Source organism: Vicugna pacos, chromosome 34 (assembly GCF_048564905.1).
Source record: "Vicugna pacos chromosome 34, VicPac4, whole genome shotgun sequence".
Lineage (NCBI taxonomy): Eukaryota > Metazoa > Chordata > Mammalia > Artiodactyla > Camelidae > Vicugna > Vicugna pacos.
The window spans coordinates 16,097,010-16,114,290 of NC_133020.1; the positions used below are offsets into that span (position 1 = coordinate 16,097,010).

Consider the following 17,281-nt stretch of genomic DNA (forward strand, 5'->3'; position numbering starts at 1 on the left):
GGATGTGTCACAAAATTGCAAATCTTCACGGTGTGGGGAAATTATATCAAATTGGCCCTTGTTATGTTAGCTTAAGTTTCATTTCTTCCCCACGTAACTGTAAGCTCTGATTGCAGAAGGAAATGTGAGTGTAAGTGAATAGAGAGACATTTAGTAGACAGAGAAACTGAAGAAAAAGGGGATTATCTCGCCTACAGGGTAAAGACACAGAAGCACACAAACAAGTCCTTCTCCCGTATCTTTAGTGGAGGCTCGCATCCTAAATTACTGCAGATGGAACTTTCTGATAAATGAAAAAGGAGACTTGTGAACCCCACCCGTAAATGTTTTCACCAGTACTATATATGGGCAAATACTTGGCAAATATCAACATGCAATCAAGCATGGGCATATATTGTCTGTTCAACATGTTGTCACCAAGAAAACTGGGAACTATGAATTTTAAACACCATTGTATATTACAGTTTGATGTATTAACTTTTGGCTCAGTTTCAGTTTAGGTTTCACTTGACTCATAAGTTTTACTTACATTGTTGGTTCATGGTCACAAATTAATTTTAATTGCTTAGAATAATCCATCCCTTGTTTTCCTTTGATTCACACATACTAGGATATAAATTCCTGGTGGCTTAGCGTGAACTACAAATGGAATTTTTGATGGAGTTAAATTACTACCTCACTGACATAGTGTTTCATTTATTTTGAAATCTGAGAGAGTTTTAAATAAATGAGAGGAAAATAACGAACTTTACTTTGAATAGAATTGTAGTTAGAAAACTAAGGAAGTCTGACTGTTCTCAATATAATAATATTTAAATATAAACTTGATTAAAAGGGAATGAATTGTGGAATCACATTAAATACAAGATTGTATATTACTTCAAATAGACAGTTCATGCTTACAACGTCTGAGTACATTTTTTTAACCAGTTGAAGGTTTGATTTTTTTTAATAAAAATTGAAAACAATTAACTAAGGGAAAAAGCCTACCAAGAAGGAAAAAAATTGCAGAACTATATCTCTGTACCTCATCTATTATTTCACCAAATGCACATAAAGAGTTAGAACTCAAGGAACACAACACACATAAGGAATAGGCAGGATTGGAAGATTAATGATTTTTTTAGACACTGAAGCAATAAGGAATAATGTTTTGTAGTTTAAAAGTAAGTTATGTTTTGTAGTTTAAAAGTAGGTTATGTTTTGTAGTTTAAAAGTAAATTATTGTATTTTCTTCCTTTGAAGTATTATATCTGGTTAGGAATACTTGAAAAAACTTTATTTGTACTAAAAAAATTATATTCCACTAATGAAAAAAATTGGCGCTATTAACATCCATACATATTTCTTCTGGTTCTTTAAATGCACAGATTTGCTTTTGTTGTTCAGACAGCATCTCTCTGGCAAATGCCATTAAATTTGGAGTCACAGTCTTCAGAATACACTTGACTTCTTATTACGACAGCACAGTTCGTGTTACCCATTGATCCAATCACGGAAAAACTAGGAGAAACAGGCCGACTACAGAACATTTATCTTAAAATAAGGATTGTATTTCTTAAAGCTTCCCCCCGCCAAACCTCTTCAAGTGTTTTTCTTCAGCAGTCAAAATGTTAGAATGAACTCTTCCAGTTCATTGCCAGTGATTGTATTTGGACAATCTTTTTGTTTTTTTTTTTTAATTTTTATTGAAGTGCAGTTGATTTACCATGTTAGTTTCAGGTGTACAGCAAAGTGATTCAGTTATACATAGACATACAGATATATATTTTCCTCTCAGATTCTTTTCCATTATATGTTATTACAAGAAATTGAATATAGTTCCCTGTGCTAGGCAGTAGGTCCTTGTTGTGTATCTATTTTATATATGGTAGTGTGTATCTGTGAACCGCCCACCCCTAATTTATCCCTTGCCCTCCCTTTCTCTTTGGGTAACGAGTTTTGTTTCTATGTCTGTGAGTCTGTTTTTGGTTTGTAAATAGAATTTGTATTTTTTAGATCCCACATATAAGTGATGTACCACGATAACTGCCTTTCTCTGTCTGACTTACTGCACCAGGCTCTCTTGATTCGCCTGCCCTCCACGCCCTCCCAGAGGGATGTCTCTCTTTGAGTAACATGGCCATAGGTGCTTTGGGCCATAACATGGCCCAAAGACTAGAAGCATCCCTGACTCTTCCTTCCATCTCAATGCACGAATTACATGTATCAGCAAGTCCTGGGTCTCCCAGCTCCAGATTCTTTCCTAGCCCAAGCTAGATTACCTCTCCCTTACCTCGGGTCACGACTTTCTAACTAAATTCAGTTTCAGTTTCAGTTTCAGTTCCCATCTATTCATTTTCCACAAGAAGCATAAATAATTCCCTTTAAAGGGTCAAGTAGATGTCAAAAAGAGTTTTTGGTAAAGACCGCATGGTCTGTACCATCTGCATGACAGATATTTTAAACACCAGTCAGAGTTGCAAAGCAGTAAACTAGGGATTTTTTTTTTAACTTCAGCAGCATGATAGGGTTAAGAAAATGTGTGCACAGAATTTTTTTGGAGACAGCTATTTCCTTAATTATTATTTCTGGCTATTGCATATTGTTAAAAAAATAAAAAACAAACACTATGATAGCCATCTGTATTTAATTTTCCTTAAATAATTAAATGCCAGCTTTTAAAATGAGATATGTTGCCATAGTAATATGGGTTTCCAAATAAAAAAAGAGCCTAGTTTTTTTTTTTTACTAATTTTTGTCAAAGATTGCCATCAAAGCAGGTCCAAAGAATGAATATTACTTCATACTTGAGTTTTATGTTCATGAAAGATGATAATGAATGGAGAACAGAAATATCTAGGTGTAGATACATATCCAGAGTGAAAGGAACTACCACTCCATGGTCTTTGCTCCAAACTTGCCACGTCTCAAGTGCTCTAGTGATGTGGCACGTAATGAAAATGAAAGCATGGAGAACATGCAAATGTATCTGAAACTTAAGAATTTTAAAGCCTCCTTATATGCATTACCTTATGTTGTTCACACAAGAATATGGTGACCAAACTTCATTGTTCTTTTCAAACATGTGAAGAAATTGACATCAATGAGTTTAAAATAAATTTCTAAGGACAATACATGAAATTTATGCTTTCTGATTTCAGTCCAAGAGATGTTTTTTAATGTGACTTTTATCTTTGCATTTTGTATATAGAAAATATTTGCTTAATATTGTTTTAAATGAGATTTAAGTCAGCTTAACAATTTTTGCCTAATTACCATTTTTCAACAATTACTGATTTCCAGGAGCCATAATGAACATCTTCTATCCCAACCAGTGGATGTTAAAAGTAGTAGAGAAAGCAAAGAAGAAAGGTGAAAAAGAAAGAAGAAAAAGAGAGAGAGGAAGAAAAAAAAGTAGAGAAAAAATTTCTCTAAAGAAAGGAGGAAAGGAAGAAAAAAAATAAAAAGACTAGAGAGCAAAGAACCTTAAATAAAAATACCTTTCAGTAAATAGAACATCAGTATGCCACCAGCCCTCCTCCACAAAGAAGTACTTACTGTTTTTGTTCCATAAAAAGGTGCTCATTTATCCACATCCATTGTTTTCCTGGAGATATCATATATAATCCAATCCAGCTAGGATGGCCCGATTTTAAACTCTTCTGTGTGAACTCCTATAGAGGAAATAGTGTATTCATTCATTCATTCATTTATTCAAAATTATTTTGATGGTTTCTATAGAGTAAGTCAGCGTGCCAGGCATTGATAAAATGGCAAAGAATCTTTTCGTTCAGAGTAATAGAGTTTCTTTTTTAATAAACAATGGAAATCATATTATGGGGAAGGAATGTTCAAAAGCAATGACTATAAATCACCCACACTTAGAATTGCACCTAGCAATTCATCCTTGGGCACTTAGATCCCATTTCTGATTCCTCACCAGCTCTTCTGAATTTTGAATCACTGGCAAATGTGCCTGGAGCTTTGCACAATCACGTTGACGCTCATTCCAAGTTTTAGAAAAAGTTGAAAACCTGTAACATTTCCCTTGGTTCCATAGCCAGTCTTCTGGGCACACAAAATTATTTCCTGAAGGAAAAGGTAGGGGAAAAAATCAATCAAACTACAGTTAATAGAGAAAGCGTGAATAGTATCAAATGTAATTGACTGGAAAATAGGTTTTGGACAACCTACTTTTTGTGATTAAAAGACACCTCTATTAGCAGAGCAAGAATGAGATTAATTCATAATCTGTTTATTTCCTGGAATGGAGGCAGAGTTTTGGGCTATGGGTTGTCAAGAACAAAGCTTATGAATTCTGCCCCCAATAATTAGGGGAGACAAATAATATTTTAAAGTGTTTATTATTAACTAAAAAATTAAAAACCTGTTGTTTGAATTTCCCCACGATCTGGTTCTGATTGCCTTTTCTTGAAGGTGTCCTTGCAACCTGCACTTCACGTCTGTGACATTACTTACTGTCACCCTTACTTACTTCATTGCATTGGTTGCATTTATCCTCATAGGCTTTTAATTCACACTGCTGCCTTAGCCTTGAATAGCTTCCCTTCCTTCTTCATCCTCTAAATTATACCTGTCTTTTAATGTTCAATCATATTTCCACCTCAAAAACAAATCCTTTAACTGGTCATAATTTCTGCCACCTCTAAAAGTCATAACACTCAGGTGTCACTTAGCAAAGGATGAATTGTCCATGACCTAGTCACCTGTGAACGTCTCCATATCTATCTGACTGGAAGGTTCTTGAGATAAGTGTCATATTCATCTCCCTTTGATTATAGTGTCTAACTGTTGATTGTTGAATGGTTGAATTAAATACTGTTAATTAAGTTGGAGCATCACATACTTTTCATTGTTAATATTTCAGGTCTATCATCTATAAGCCTAAAATTTTGCAAAAGTTTATTTTAGGAAATTGATTTAATATGTCCAGCTAAGATGGGAAAACAAAGTAACATCAGCAGACATAACTAGAAGATTATCTTGGACTAATTTTCAATGTTTAAACATCATACACATCCTTAACTCATTAATATACTTGGTACCAAGAGTTGCCAATTGTAAGTAGATAAAATCTTGCAAAAACATCTGATGACTGAAGGTAATCGGGTTCTAATCTCAGTTGAACAAGTACACAGTCATCTGCTAGAAGGCATAAAATGACCTCAAATATACCTCCAATTTATGACTGGAAAGGGGGTATTTATTCACTATTATCAGTGAGAAGGAGCCATTTGAATGAAGTAATTCCATTTCATGGATATGGGTAGACTGGTCAGTACAGTTCTAGAGCTGCAAAACACACTGAAAGTACACCAAATAATCAGGGTAATGTGGTAAACATCAAAAAATGATGCAAAATGTGAACACTAATTGTCTAAAAGAGTTATTATAGTTAATTCAGCTTCAAGTGCCATGTTCCCTATTAAGAAGAAATATCATGGGGATGAGGATGGAGAAAAACATTTACTGAGCAACATTTTGTATCAATTCCTGTCTCAGATGCTTTGCATGTTAATAACAACTAACCCAAATTGCCATTATTGTGGACCAAGCAGGTTTCTAAGCACCTAACATATATTTATTTTTTCAAACAACTTTATAAAATAGAGAAGTATGTTAAATGACATCATGGACATATAAAAAAGATGAATCTAGGCTATGAGAAATTATATAGAACCATGATCCATTTTTTTCCCATCAAATAGATGTCTAAGAAAAAATAAAAGGCAATAAAAAGGATGTACAGATTAAGAGACTCCAGAGACATTTTAACTTTGTTCTGCCCCCGATTTCTAACAAGTCAAGTGTGGGATAATGGTGATGATATTAAGAGGTTATTGTCAATTTTTTTTTTTTTTAGGAATTGTGGTAAATGAAATTCTAAAATGGCCCGAAGACTTCTGTTCTGTGTGATTTGCTTCTCTTCAGTGTGAACTGAACTTCAGAAAATGATGGTCTGTTACTCCTATGATTGTTGTATTATATGACAAGACAAAGTGATTCTGAAGACTAAAGAAACATCCCCAATCCCGTGATTTTGAGTTAATGAAAAGACAGAGATTATCCCAAGTAAGCCTGACTGAATCAGGTACAAGTCCTTTAGAAGGGAACTGGGCCTTTTCTGAAGAGAGAGAGAAGTCCTATTGTCTTTGGGGAATTAAACTTCCCCGTCTTGAGAGGATGTACAAGAATAACTCATTGGCAAGGAAATGCAGGGTGCCTCTAGGCACTTAGAGCAGCCCTGTGTGAGAGCCAGCAGGAAAGCTGTGCTCTCAGTCCTCCGGCCACACGTACCTGAATTGCACTAACGACCACACGAGCTTGCAAGAACCTCAGGTCCAGAAAGGTTCACGGTCTGGCCAACAACTAAACTGTATCCTGTGGGATCCTGAATAGATAATTGAGTTAAGCTCTGTCCGGACTCCCAACCCAGGGAAACTCTGAGGCAATAAATTGTGGGTATGAACTATTAAGTGTGTGGCAATTTGTTATACATCAAGAGAAAACTAGCACAGGAGTTACAGTGATATTGTGATTATGTTAAGCAAAAGGATCCCTTGAATATAAAAATCACAGACTGAAATATTTAAGTATTAAGTGGCATGATGGCTGGTAATAGCTTTAATATAATCTAGTTTGGGGGAGCTATGATGGTGGAGATACAGACGAAATCATGTTTAGTATATAATTGATAATTGATGCTATTGAAAGGTACATGGAGATTTATTACATAATTCTCTCCTCTGTTATATTTTTCATGATAAAAATCTAAGAATATAATAAAACAAAATATTATGAAGTAGACATTATCATCTCCCTCAATTTACAGATGAAAAAAGTGAGCCTATCCAACTCTCCCAAAGTCATATAACAGATAAATATCAGAGCTGAAATTCCAATCCAGTTAGTTTGGCTTCGTGGCCCATGTTTTAATCAATGAATCATACCACTGCCACTCTATTGTAATTGATGTTAGTGAGACAGAGTTCATCAGAGAAATAGAACAATTTATATGTTTGTGTGTGTGTGTGTGTGTATGTTTATAAAGAGAAAGAATGAGAGGAGAGAGAAAGAGATTTTATGAAACTGGTTCATACCATTATTAAGGCTGACAAGTCCAAAATGTTCAGGCTGACAAGCTAGAGACATAGGGAAGAGCTGATGTTGCAGCTTGAGTCTGAAGGCACTCTAGAGGCTGGATTTCCTCTTTCTTGAAGCCCTCCAGTATTTTTTCTCATAAGACCTTCAACGGATTGGATGGGGCCCACCTACATATGGAAGGTAACTTGCTGTACTCAAAATCTACTAACTTAAATTCTAATCCTACCTAAAAGGAGCATTCACAGCAACATCTAAACTAGTGTTTGATCAAATATCTGGGTGCTATGCACTGCCCAGCCAAGTTCACACACAAAATTAACAGTTGGTTCAATCTTCACTAAATATTCTACGATGTAGTTATTACACTCCCATTTGAAAGTTTAATTTTCCTAAATTCATGTGACCAGTTGATTGAAATCTCTTGATTCAAACATAGAACAACAACACGTTACAGACAGAATAGAATATTACCTGCTAGGCTAGTGATATTTTCTTTCTGAGAGAAGTCCATTTTTTTAACTGCACTCACTGCAAAGAAAAAAAGATAATAAGAAATATTTTTTAATGAATAACAATCTAGGTATATGAGAAAATACTAGCACAAAATAAAGACATGCAAATAAAAATTCAAAGTCTCCTTCTTTTTTTTTAATCAATATATCTTTTAAATCTCTTTTCATTTATACCAGTTCACATATATTTGAATACCACTCTCTCTCCACTCCCTTTTATGATATTTGTTTGCTAATCTGTAAAATTTCTTATAGTTTGATGAGTTGCATCCTTTAACAAGTTCTTCAATCCCCCCCGACAGTTAGATTTAGAAGCTTGTTAATATTAAGAATCAAAAAAAATTTTTTTGCAAAAATATATTATAAGGGGTACTGGGAAAGTACATAAGGGAAAGGGAAAGTACATAATGTCTGGTTGTTCCACTTTTACTGGTGTTAATTTTATTGGTGATTTCAGATGTGGTCAGCATGAAGCCATCCTTTATAAAATGCCGCATCATTCTCTAAGCTAACTGTTTTAGCAGCTGTTGATGTTCTTTGTCTCCATTTATTATTTTATTAAGGACTACCCAATAGTGGGTTTTTAAACTTCTGTAAATTCCTTCTGTAATTATGACTATGATTCTAAATAAAACAACCCCTTTTTCCCCATCGACTGTTTGGTTTTCCTAAAGCACAATTCACATACAAAAGACTAAATCATATTGCTTGACCCTTTTCCTTTTTCTACTAATCTTTAGAATGAGTTGAGGCTCTAAGAACTCCCAAAGGTGACCAATTTGTTTTTAACTTTACAGCTTTTTTTGAGGCATAGTTGACACACAGTGAACTGCATTAATGATGCTGAGTAGCTTTTTCAGTACTTGTTAGATGTTCACGTATCACTTTGATGAATTACCCGTTCAGATTTTTTGCCTATTTTTTTTATTGGGTTGTTTGTCTTTTTAGGACTGAGTTGTAAGAGTTTTTGTATATTCTAGATATGATTACTTTGTTGGATATGTTTTATAAATAATTCCTCCCAGTTCGTGGCTTGAGTTTTCATTTTCTTAATGGTGTCTTTTGATAAGCAAATTTCTATTTAAAATTTTGATAAAGTTCAGTTTATCCATTTTTTTTCTATTATGGATGGTACTTTTGGTGTTATGTCAAAGAAATGTTTGCCTAACCCAAAGTCATCAAGAATTATTTTGTGTTTTAGTTCTTATTTAGGAGTTAATTTTTGCATATGATATGAGGAGAGATCTAATTTCTTTTCTTTTTTTTCTTTTTTCGTATATGGATATCTAGTTCTGGCACCATTTGTCGAAGTGATTAAATCCTTTGAAACCTTTCCTGATTGAATTGCCTTGACACCTTGTCAAAAAGGAGTTGATGATAGATGTGTTGGTCTTTTGCTGGACTCTCATTCTGCTCTGGTGACCTGCATGTCAGTGTAGTGTTATGCCAGCACCACACTGTGCTGATTACTATAATCATATAAATATATAAATGTATATATGTGAATATGCATATTTCCATGTAAACTTTAGAGTCAGCTTGCCAATTTCTATGAAAACATCTTGGAATTTTGACAAGAATCTGTTGAATTTATTGATCAATTTGAGAAGAATTGCCTCTTTAACAATATCAAGTCTTCTGATTCCATAAACAAGGTACATAGCTCCACTTACTTCAGCCTTTAATTTCTTTAGGCAATGCTTTCTAGTTTTCAGTGTATAACTCTTGTATTATTTCTTCCTTAAATATTTGGTAGAATTCACTAGTGAAACACCGTGGGCCTGCTGTTTTCTTTGTGAGAAGGGTTGTGTTTTGTTTTTGTTTTTGTTTTTGTAAATTCAGTTTCGTTAATAGATATGGAAGCTATTCAGTTTATCTATTCATCCTTGAGTGCACTTTGATATTTTGTGTCTTTCAAGAAATTTGTCTATTTCATTAAATTCGTTGGCATAGAGTTATTCATAATCTTCCTTTCTTGTCTTTGGGATCTGTAGTGGTATCCCCTCTGATTTCTGATATTGATAATTTGTGTCTTTTCTCTTTTTTCTTCCTGATAAGTCTGAGAAGATGTTTTTCACTTTTATTTATCTTCTAAAATATCTAGCTTTCGGCTTTATTGATTTTCTCTGTTTTTCTGCCTTTCATTTGATTGTGATGCATTTGAAGAGAATACATACTATGCTGTTGTTGGTCAGCATGTTCTGTCAACGTCAGTTACATCAAGTTGGTCTATAGGGTTGTCAAGTCTTCTATGTCTTTGATTTTTTCTGCCTACTCACTCTGTCTATCCTTGAGAGAAGGGTATGAAAATAACCAACAACGATGGGTTTTTCTATTTCTCCTTTTAGTTCTCCCTTTTCCTCCTTCATGCTCTTGGAAGCTCTGTCACTGGCTGTGTAAATGTTTAGGACTGTCACCTTTGTTGATGCATGATCTGTCCCATGTATGGTCGTGCAAAGTCCCATTAACTTGACTCCTGGATCTTTTTGACATAATCTTAGATCTGTGATCGTCTTCTTGTTCCCCTCATGACAAGGCATTTCAAAATGTGTTTTGTACCTGTCTTCCTTCAATCCTGGAATTGGCCATTTCTCTTAAGAGCCTGGTTCTTTTTGTTGGGAACAAAGTCTCCCTCTTCTGCTATACTTCTATCCTCTCCTGCCCCAGAATTCACCTCTTTTTACCATATCTATTTTTACTCCTTTAAGTGTTAATCACAATTCTAAATATTGTGTGCATTCTTAAACTTCACTCCTATTACTTTTTTGTGTATTACTTTTTCTACTGAACTTTCAAATCAATGTTATTTCATCTTGTTGCAGGCACACACACACTCAAAATCTCCTTTTTACTGTATCAAGTGCCTTCAGCTTCTTACTTGCATTATTTTCAGATTGTTTTCATATGAACTGAATTAATTGCTTTCCAGGAACATAAAACAGCTGATAACTTGAAATGCCTTTTCATTAGATTCTTGGGCTAGCTTCACTCTAACTAAAAATCAGCCCCACTCCCTTATTTATTCCAGGAGAATGCGTGGAAAATGTGAGTTAAAATTGAATTTGTTCATAAGTTTGAAGACATTGCTACAGTGGTGTCTTTTCATGTACATTTAAAAATCCGGTGCCAGTTTGTCTTTGCTTTGGGAGAAAATGAATTCTTTATGTAAACTTTTAAGATCATGTCTTTACCCATGGTATCCTGAAATACAATAAATCTATCTATCTATCTATCCATCTATCCATCCATCCATCCATCTGTCATCTATCCATTTATACTTATTTTTGTGTCATATTCTGAATTTTGCTGATTCTTACAAGCTGGAAATTCATGTTTTTGCTTTTTCTCCTGAAATTTTTAAAAATATTATTTTTTATTATTTCTTATGTACTTTCCCCTCTATTCTCTTTTTCTGAGAAATTGTTAAATATTGTCCTTCCTGTATGACCGTATTTTCTGTTTTTGTCTCAGATATTCTAATATTTATTTATATTTAAAATTTTTTTCTGACACTTTTCTCTATGTTCGGGAATATTTGGTTAGCTACCATTTTTTTTTTTTTAAGATAGAAAGGATGTAGGAAGTAGCCAAGCTATGCAGTAGATCAATACACTACTTCCTTCACCCACTCCGGAACCAGAATAAGGGGACACACACCCCATTGCACCAACACTCCATAAAAGAGGAGAGCCCCAGTGCATGCATCTAGTTTTATATACATAGTCATATATCTCATTGTTTCAAGAACATTTTTTGGACGTGGTATGGTGGTAAAAGCCACTGTATGAGTGGAGTAAAAGGTTGTCAAGACACCAGCCTAAAAGGCCATTCCTTGAACAATCTTTCTGTTAATTGCTTTGCTTTAGACCTCACTTTACACTCTGGACTCTTATCTCTGAAAATGGGGTCCTGCCTGGGTTTTGCCCTGTGGGATAGCTTTCATCTAGATGTAGCCATCTGCTACATTTTCTCTGAACTGTGGTTCTCTCCATTGATTTATCCAATAGCATTATCCCATCCGCTTTTCATTTTCTTTACAATTTTCTTCTCTTTCCATTCTGCACTTCTGTTAGTTTATTCTATTTTCGTTACTGTTTTTACTGTTCTAATATAAATCCTGGGAGAGAGCATATGCAAATGTTTTTGATCAATACTTTGTTCTGAGCTGAAAACTATGGAAAATATTTTTAAATATTTGGTCAAATACTAGTCAAAGTACAAGCACAACCTTAACTGAAATGCAAATATTAAAATTGTCACAGCATTATTAGAATAAAAATATCAATAGGAAAAATATTGCCCCACTAGTATTTCTTCAATGTGTTAAACTTTACTGGTTTCTTCTCAATAGTGCCTTTCTCAAAAAGAATGATTGAGCCCTACATTTTCAGGAACTATAGTTTCAAGAGAAAGAAAATTATAGAAACCATTAATTAGTCTGGTTGTTTCAAAAAGAACAACTATAGAATACACACATTAAATACCACTTCAGAAAATAAAAGGTGCAGATACTTTAAAATTATTTTCTCTCAAAGTGATACCAATGAGCACATACTTTTTTTTTATACGAATATATCATTACTTTTTATAAAATGGTAAGTCAGTCTTTTACTGGTGATTCTTCATAAGAAGAGATGTGGAATATATGTTATTTTTATATTTTATATTAAAATATTTCCTTCTATATGAAAATAATTTTGTAATATGACACAATGGACTGGTCAGTTTAATTTACCAATATTGGACTCTAATGTGGAGCTTATCTTGATATTAAAAGTAATTAAAGATCAACTTTTTTTCTGAAAGTGCAAAAATAAGTAAAAATTCCATAGTCACACCAAAAGTCCAGGCCAATCACTGCTGTGATGATAATGAGGATCCCAATGCATCCAAATACTAGCAAAAGACAGTGATATTGTAGATACAGAGGGACATCTGAAATGGTGAGATTTTTTTCAGGAACTTTAGAACTCTGTGATTATTCACTTTATGAACATTTTCCTGTTTTACTTTTATTACAGAGACAACAACCCATGTTCATTTTAGACATAGTGTTAGAATTGATTGTTTATTTATAAACTTTTTCCTTTATTTAATTTATTTTTCTTTATTTAATCTTTATTTTATATTAATTTATAATCTAATTTATGACTAACATTTATGATTAATTGAAAATAACAAATATTTACAGTCCAAAAACAGAGATGCAACTGTTATTGAATGTGTTGGATTACAATGTCATTGTCTTGCTTTGCTAATTATTTGATGATTTTTTTTGATGACAAAATGATTTATTAATATACAGTATACACAATGTACAGTAGTATATTAAAACTATTACATAATAGGGTATAAAAATATAAAATATATGATTTATACTCTATACACAGAATAATATAATATATATTATATATCAGGTACTGCCATGGGTATTATTTTAACGAGTCACTGTAACAAATAAAAGAAGAAAAAGAACATTTATTGAAGTTCTATTATGTACCAGTCACTGTACTGGGAATATTGCCGTGTTATTTCATTTTTATGTATGATATACTGTATTTTCCTGGCTTTGGTATTTTGGACAGGAATCAGCACCAACCTAAACAGCATGGACCTCTGATTAAGGATGCTTATCTAGAACTGTGCCATCTACTCCCTTGGCTCAGAGCTGGCAAGTCTCTTTATAGAGAAGTAACACGCAATTCTCTGTTTACTCGATACCTACATTAAACAGGGATATGCATGCTATGATCCTCTTTCAATTTTATCTATTTTTGCCACACACTGGCACTTTTGGATAAGTTGGAATACACACTCTTTCCACAAAAAAGGTGAAGGCAGATATCTTTCTATATGCAGACGGCATAGGGATAGTATTGCAACCTAGAAGCATCCTGGCCAGACCACTTACCACACCACTGACAAAGTCAAGTAATTTGATACTCAGATAATTATCTGCCAATTTTAGTTAGTTTATAAATAGAGAAACGCTTAATTCCACTACCTTGGTTACCTTCTAAGTCATAGTTTTAAAATGCTATTTCTCAAATTGGGTAATAAGTGGATGTTTCACTTCAATTAATTTTGATGGACTTGGTATCACTGATAATGTCTATAGTACACACTAATAGGATGTGCTGTAGGCAGTAAAACTTCTTAAATGTGTTGCAGTGTTGTCTGCATTACAGAATAAATCCAGAATAAGTTTCTATTTTTCCCTCTTGCCTGTGGATATTTCTTCTGCTCAAACAGAAGTAGAAAGACCTCTACTTAGCCCCAAATCCTCAAAACACATTTTTGCAATTTTATGAAAGGATGGAAATCCCAGGCGCATGGCTCTGCAATTAACTGGTTCTATCTCTGCCGGAGAGGGAAATTTTAAACTCTTGGCCAAATAATATTATAGCTATAAATTAAAAATCAATATTCTCTTGCACAAGCGGCAGTTATAAAATGTATCAAGCCAGGTACCTGGAATGCACTGCCCTGGTCCATTCTAGCCAGTTGCTGTTGGCCCGCGTGGTTCAGTATTAAGACATTGCTCTTTGAATCCCATTATTATCACTACTCAAGAGCACTAATTATGTTACTCACATCTGATTTATGATAGGAAGATTTCCTTTCTGGATTTAGCAACAAGATTAATTATATCCATCCTAAGCAATAGGTGTAAATTTATATCTTGACAGTGTGAGCCAAATAAGTGCTCAGGTTTCTCTTACTCATCAATAGTAAGGAAGCTTAGAAACCAATTGACATCAAACACAGACATACTCAGGGTATGCAATTTTTGCTGAATTGCAGGCTTAATTTATGCTGCCAGTCTTACTCATCTTTCACTCATAATTCAAATGGACGTTACCTGGTGTTCTGTGTATTTATACTCAGATTTCATGTCTTCACTCCCTTTCTATTATAAGATGGTTTATACATTAAAGAGCAAATAGTTAATAATTTAATGTCCACATTAAAAACAATCACACTATAGATTTGCTTTTTTATTGAGTTTAAGAGGAGAAAAAATAATTGCCAAAAGCCACGCACCTAGTTTAGGGTCCAGTTCAGTCAATTTGATTCCAATGGTCTTAGTTTTCATTACAGCAAAGTTAAGTTACTAATGAAAAAAGGAAGTGTTGGTTCCTGGCATTGAAACCGCAAAAGGGACCCTGAGCCTTCAAATGATGAGAAAATACCATGTTTCTGAAAAACAATGTTTTTTGAATTTGCAAGATGGAAACTGAGATAGTGTGTGAGAATGTCCTGCAATCGTGTATGTGGCAGAGCTGCGGTAGTGACCAGCGAGTCTAAATTTTTGACCCATGTCATCCCGGCTGAGATCTTGGCTGTTTCAACAGAATTATTTAAAAAATTTATTTTGGACAGGCTGAATTTAGACACCAGTATTGTTTATTAAACTTGTCTATAGATCTGAAATAAAAACCCAAAACTAAAAACAACCTTGTCGCAGATACAGCAGCCTCAAATGACAGAGATAAATGCTTTCTTTTATTTTGCCCTTCTCTCGTTCTTAGTGGACTGTTCTGCCAATCTCATGTATCTTTTGTGAAGATTAAAAAATACAATATGTATGTGTGTGTGTGTGTGTATGTGTGTGTGTATATATATATATATATATATGATTTTTAAGCTGTAAAACACCATAGCACCCTTGTTACTTCCCCCATCAGCCCTAGTTCTTTACCTTCTGAGTGAAATAGATACCTTGTAGATATGTAGATAACATGTATGTAGATAACATAACCTAGTAGTCGCTTCTCCTTCTTATGTTTCATAGAAGTAATTTATATAAAAAATACTATTTTCGACCTTTCAGTTGAAAGTTACACTCTTACTCATATGCTACTACTTTGAGGGGATTATAAATCATCCTATTAGCATTTCTCTGGCTCTTGTGGCTGCAAAAATCGAGTTTTCATTGCTGATGCTTACATGAGCCTCAACAATTGATCTTAGACAACTTATGAGCAGCTTTTAAATCCCAGAATACGGTTAACTTTAACACTTTAAAGGTTTCAAAGATAGTTATTCTCTTAGGAGAATAATGCAATTTTAAACTGGAGTCTGAATGCAGAGGAGCAGTATTCCTACCTTTAGATCTTTTTCTGGATTTGAAGTGATTCTTCAGCATCATATAGCCATCTTCATTCTCCATTTCCTCAAATGTATTCTTGTGACGATATCTAGAAAATACTGAAACTAAAATGGAGAGTAGCCTCAGCCTTGGATATTTCTCCTAGGTGTAATGTACCAAAAACTGATAGGAAGTCCAAAAATAGTCAAAATTTACTTGGACGTGGTTATCTGAAACCACACAGGATATGTTGGTGAATGAAAATAAAAAGACATGCAATTTTCTGGCTAAAGTTCTGTTTGTTGCAAGGTAAAGGTGACTGTTTTATTTGACTCTTTTCAACAATTATTTACTGTGCTTACTTGTGCACAGTTTATTAGGAACATAATAGTAAACAAGATAAACATACTTCTTACTTTCATGTTTCTTCTATTCTAGTAGGAAAAAACTGAGATAAATCAAATAACCATCAAACAAACAAATAAAATCAGTGTCTGGTTAGATATGAATAAACATTTTTGACTTAAAAAATTTAAATAACCATTTTGCTATTTGGGGATATATCTGGCAAGCAGAATCTAGATAAAAAGGTTTAGATAAAGCAAAACAGGAAAAGAAACAGGTCAGTAAGTCTCAAATTAGTGGCAATAACAATTATTTTGAAAACAATAACTTTTCAAAAATGTTTTTTCAGAAAAATTCTTGGCAGATTTTCCTTCAGTAAGTGTGATGGTTAACTTTATGTGTCAACTTGGCTGGGCCACGAGGTGCCCAGAAACTTGGTCAAACATGATTCTGAGTGTTTCTACAAATATGGTTTTGGATGAGATTAACATTTGAATCAGTGGACTTTGAGGAAAGCAGATTGCCCCCCATAATGTGGGTGGGCCTCATCTAATCAGTTGAAGGCCTGAATAGAACAAAAAGACTGGTCTCTCTCAACCAAGAGAGAATTTTCTAGTTGTCCACTGTGCCTTCTGACTTTATCTATAACATTGTCTGGTTCTACTGCAGATGGCATTTGGACTCAGAATTAAATATCAGCCATCCAGTATATCTAACCTGCTAGGCCACCTTGCAGATTTTTAACTTGCCAGCCTACAAAATTGCCTGAGCCAATTCCTTGAAAAAAAAAAAACCTGTCTATCTATCTATCTATCTATCTATCTATCTATTTATCTATCTGCTATCCTATTGGTTCTGTTCCTCTGGGGAAACCTGACTAATACAATATTAGTTATGAAGCCCTATAAACGCCACCAAATAACATGCATACAGGTGCTCTGTACCACACCAAAGTCTGAAAAACAGCTCTTAGTAAACAATGTTTTAAGTATACTTGATGTATGCTCAATTAATGTGTTATGATTATAAATATGATACATTGGGGGTATCATGTTTAAAAGAAGTTGAAATTAAAACCTTTTGGTTAATAGCAGCCAAAATAATAGTTTCTATTTTGAAATCTTCTTGTCTAGTCTAAGCTCAGGTGATCTGTGGATTTACCCTTCTGCTTTTCTCTGTACAAACTAGGCAGGTGATGTCACGCTTATTTCTGAGCCCCTATTAT

The 17,281-nt window shown here is 34.0% G+C and overlaps 1 protein-coding gene across 1 annotated transcript; it reads right to left on the bottom strand.

Annotated features, from left to right (window-relative positions):
- Window positions 1-1,385: 1,385 nt before the first annotated feature.
- KLRF2 (killer cell lectin like receptor F2) lies at window positions 1,386-15,792 on the bottom strand. The gene is made up of 6 exons (XM_031670680.2): window positions 15,729-15,792; window positions 12,456-12,554; window positions 7,579-7,626; window positions 3,923-4,071; window positions 3,541-3,656; window positions 1,386-1,503 (listed from the first exon to the last, which is right to left on the bottom strand). Exons 1-6 carry the CDS (start codon window positions 15,790-15,792, stop codon window positions 1,386-1,388), a joined length of 594 nt encoding a protein of 197 aa, XP_031526540.2.
- Window positions 15,793-17,281: the final 1,489 nt, after the last annotated feature.

Excerpts from the sequence above, each read along its gene's own strand:
- KLRF2 (XM_031670680.2), bottom strand. The coding sequence starts at position 15,792 with ATGGAGAATGAAGATGGCTATATGATGCTGAAGAATCACTTCAAATCC. Across the intron at positions 12,555-15,728 it reads ATCCAGAAAAAGATCTAAAG|ATGTCCCTCTGTATCTACAA; the intron begins GTAGGAATACTG and ends TCACCATTTCAG. Across the intron at positions 4,072-7,578 it reads AAATATCACTAGCCTAGCAG|GAAATAATTTTGTGTGCCCA; the intron begins GTAATATTCTAT and ends CTTTTCCTTCAG.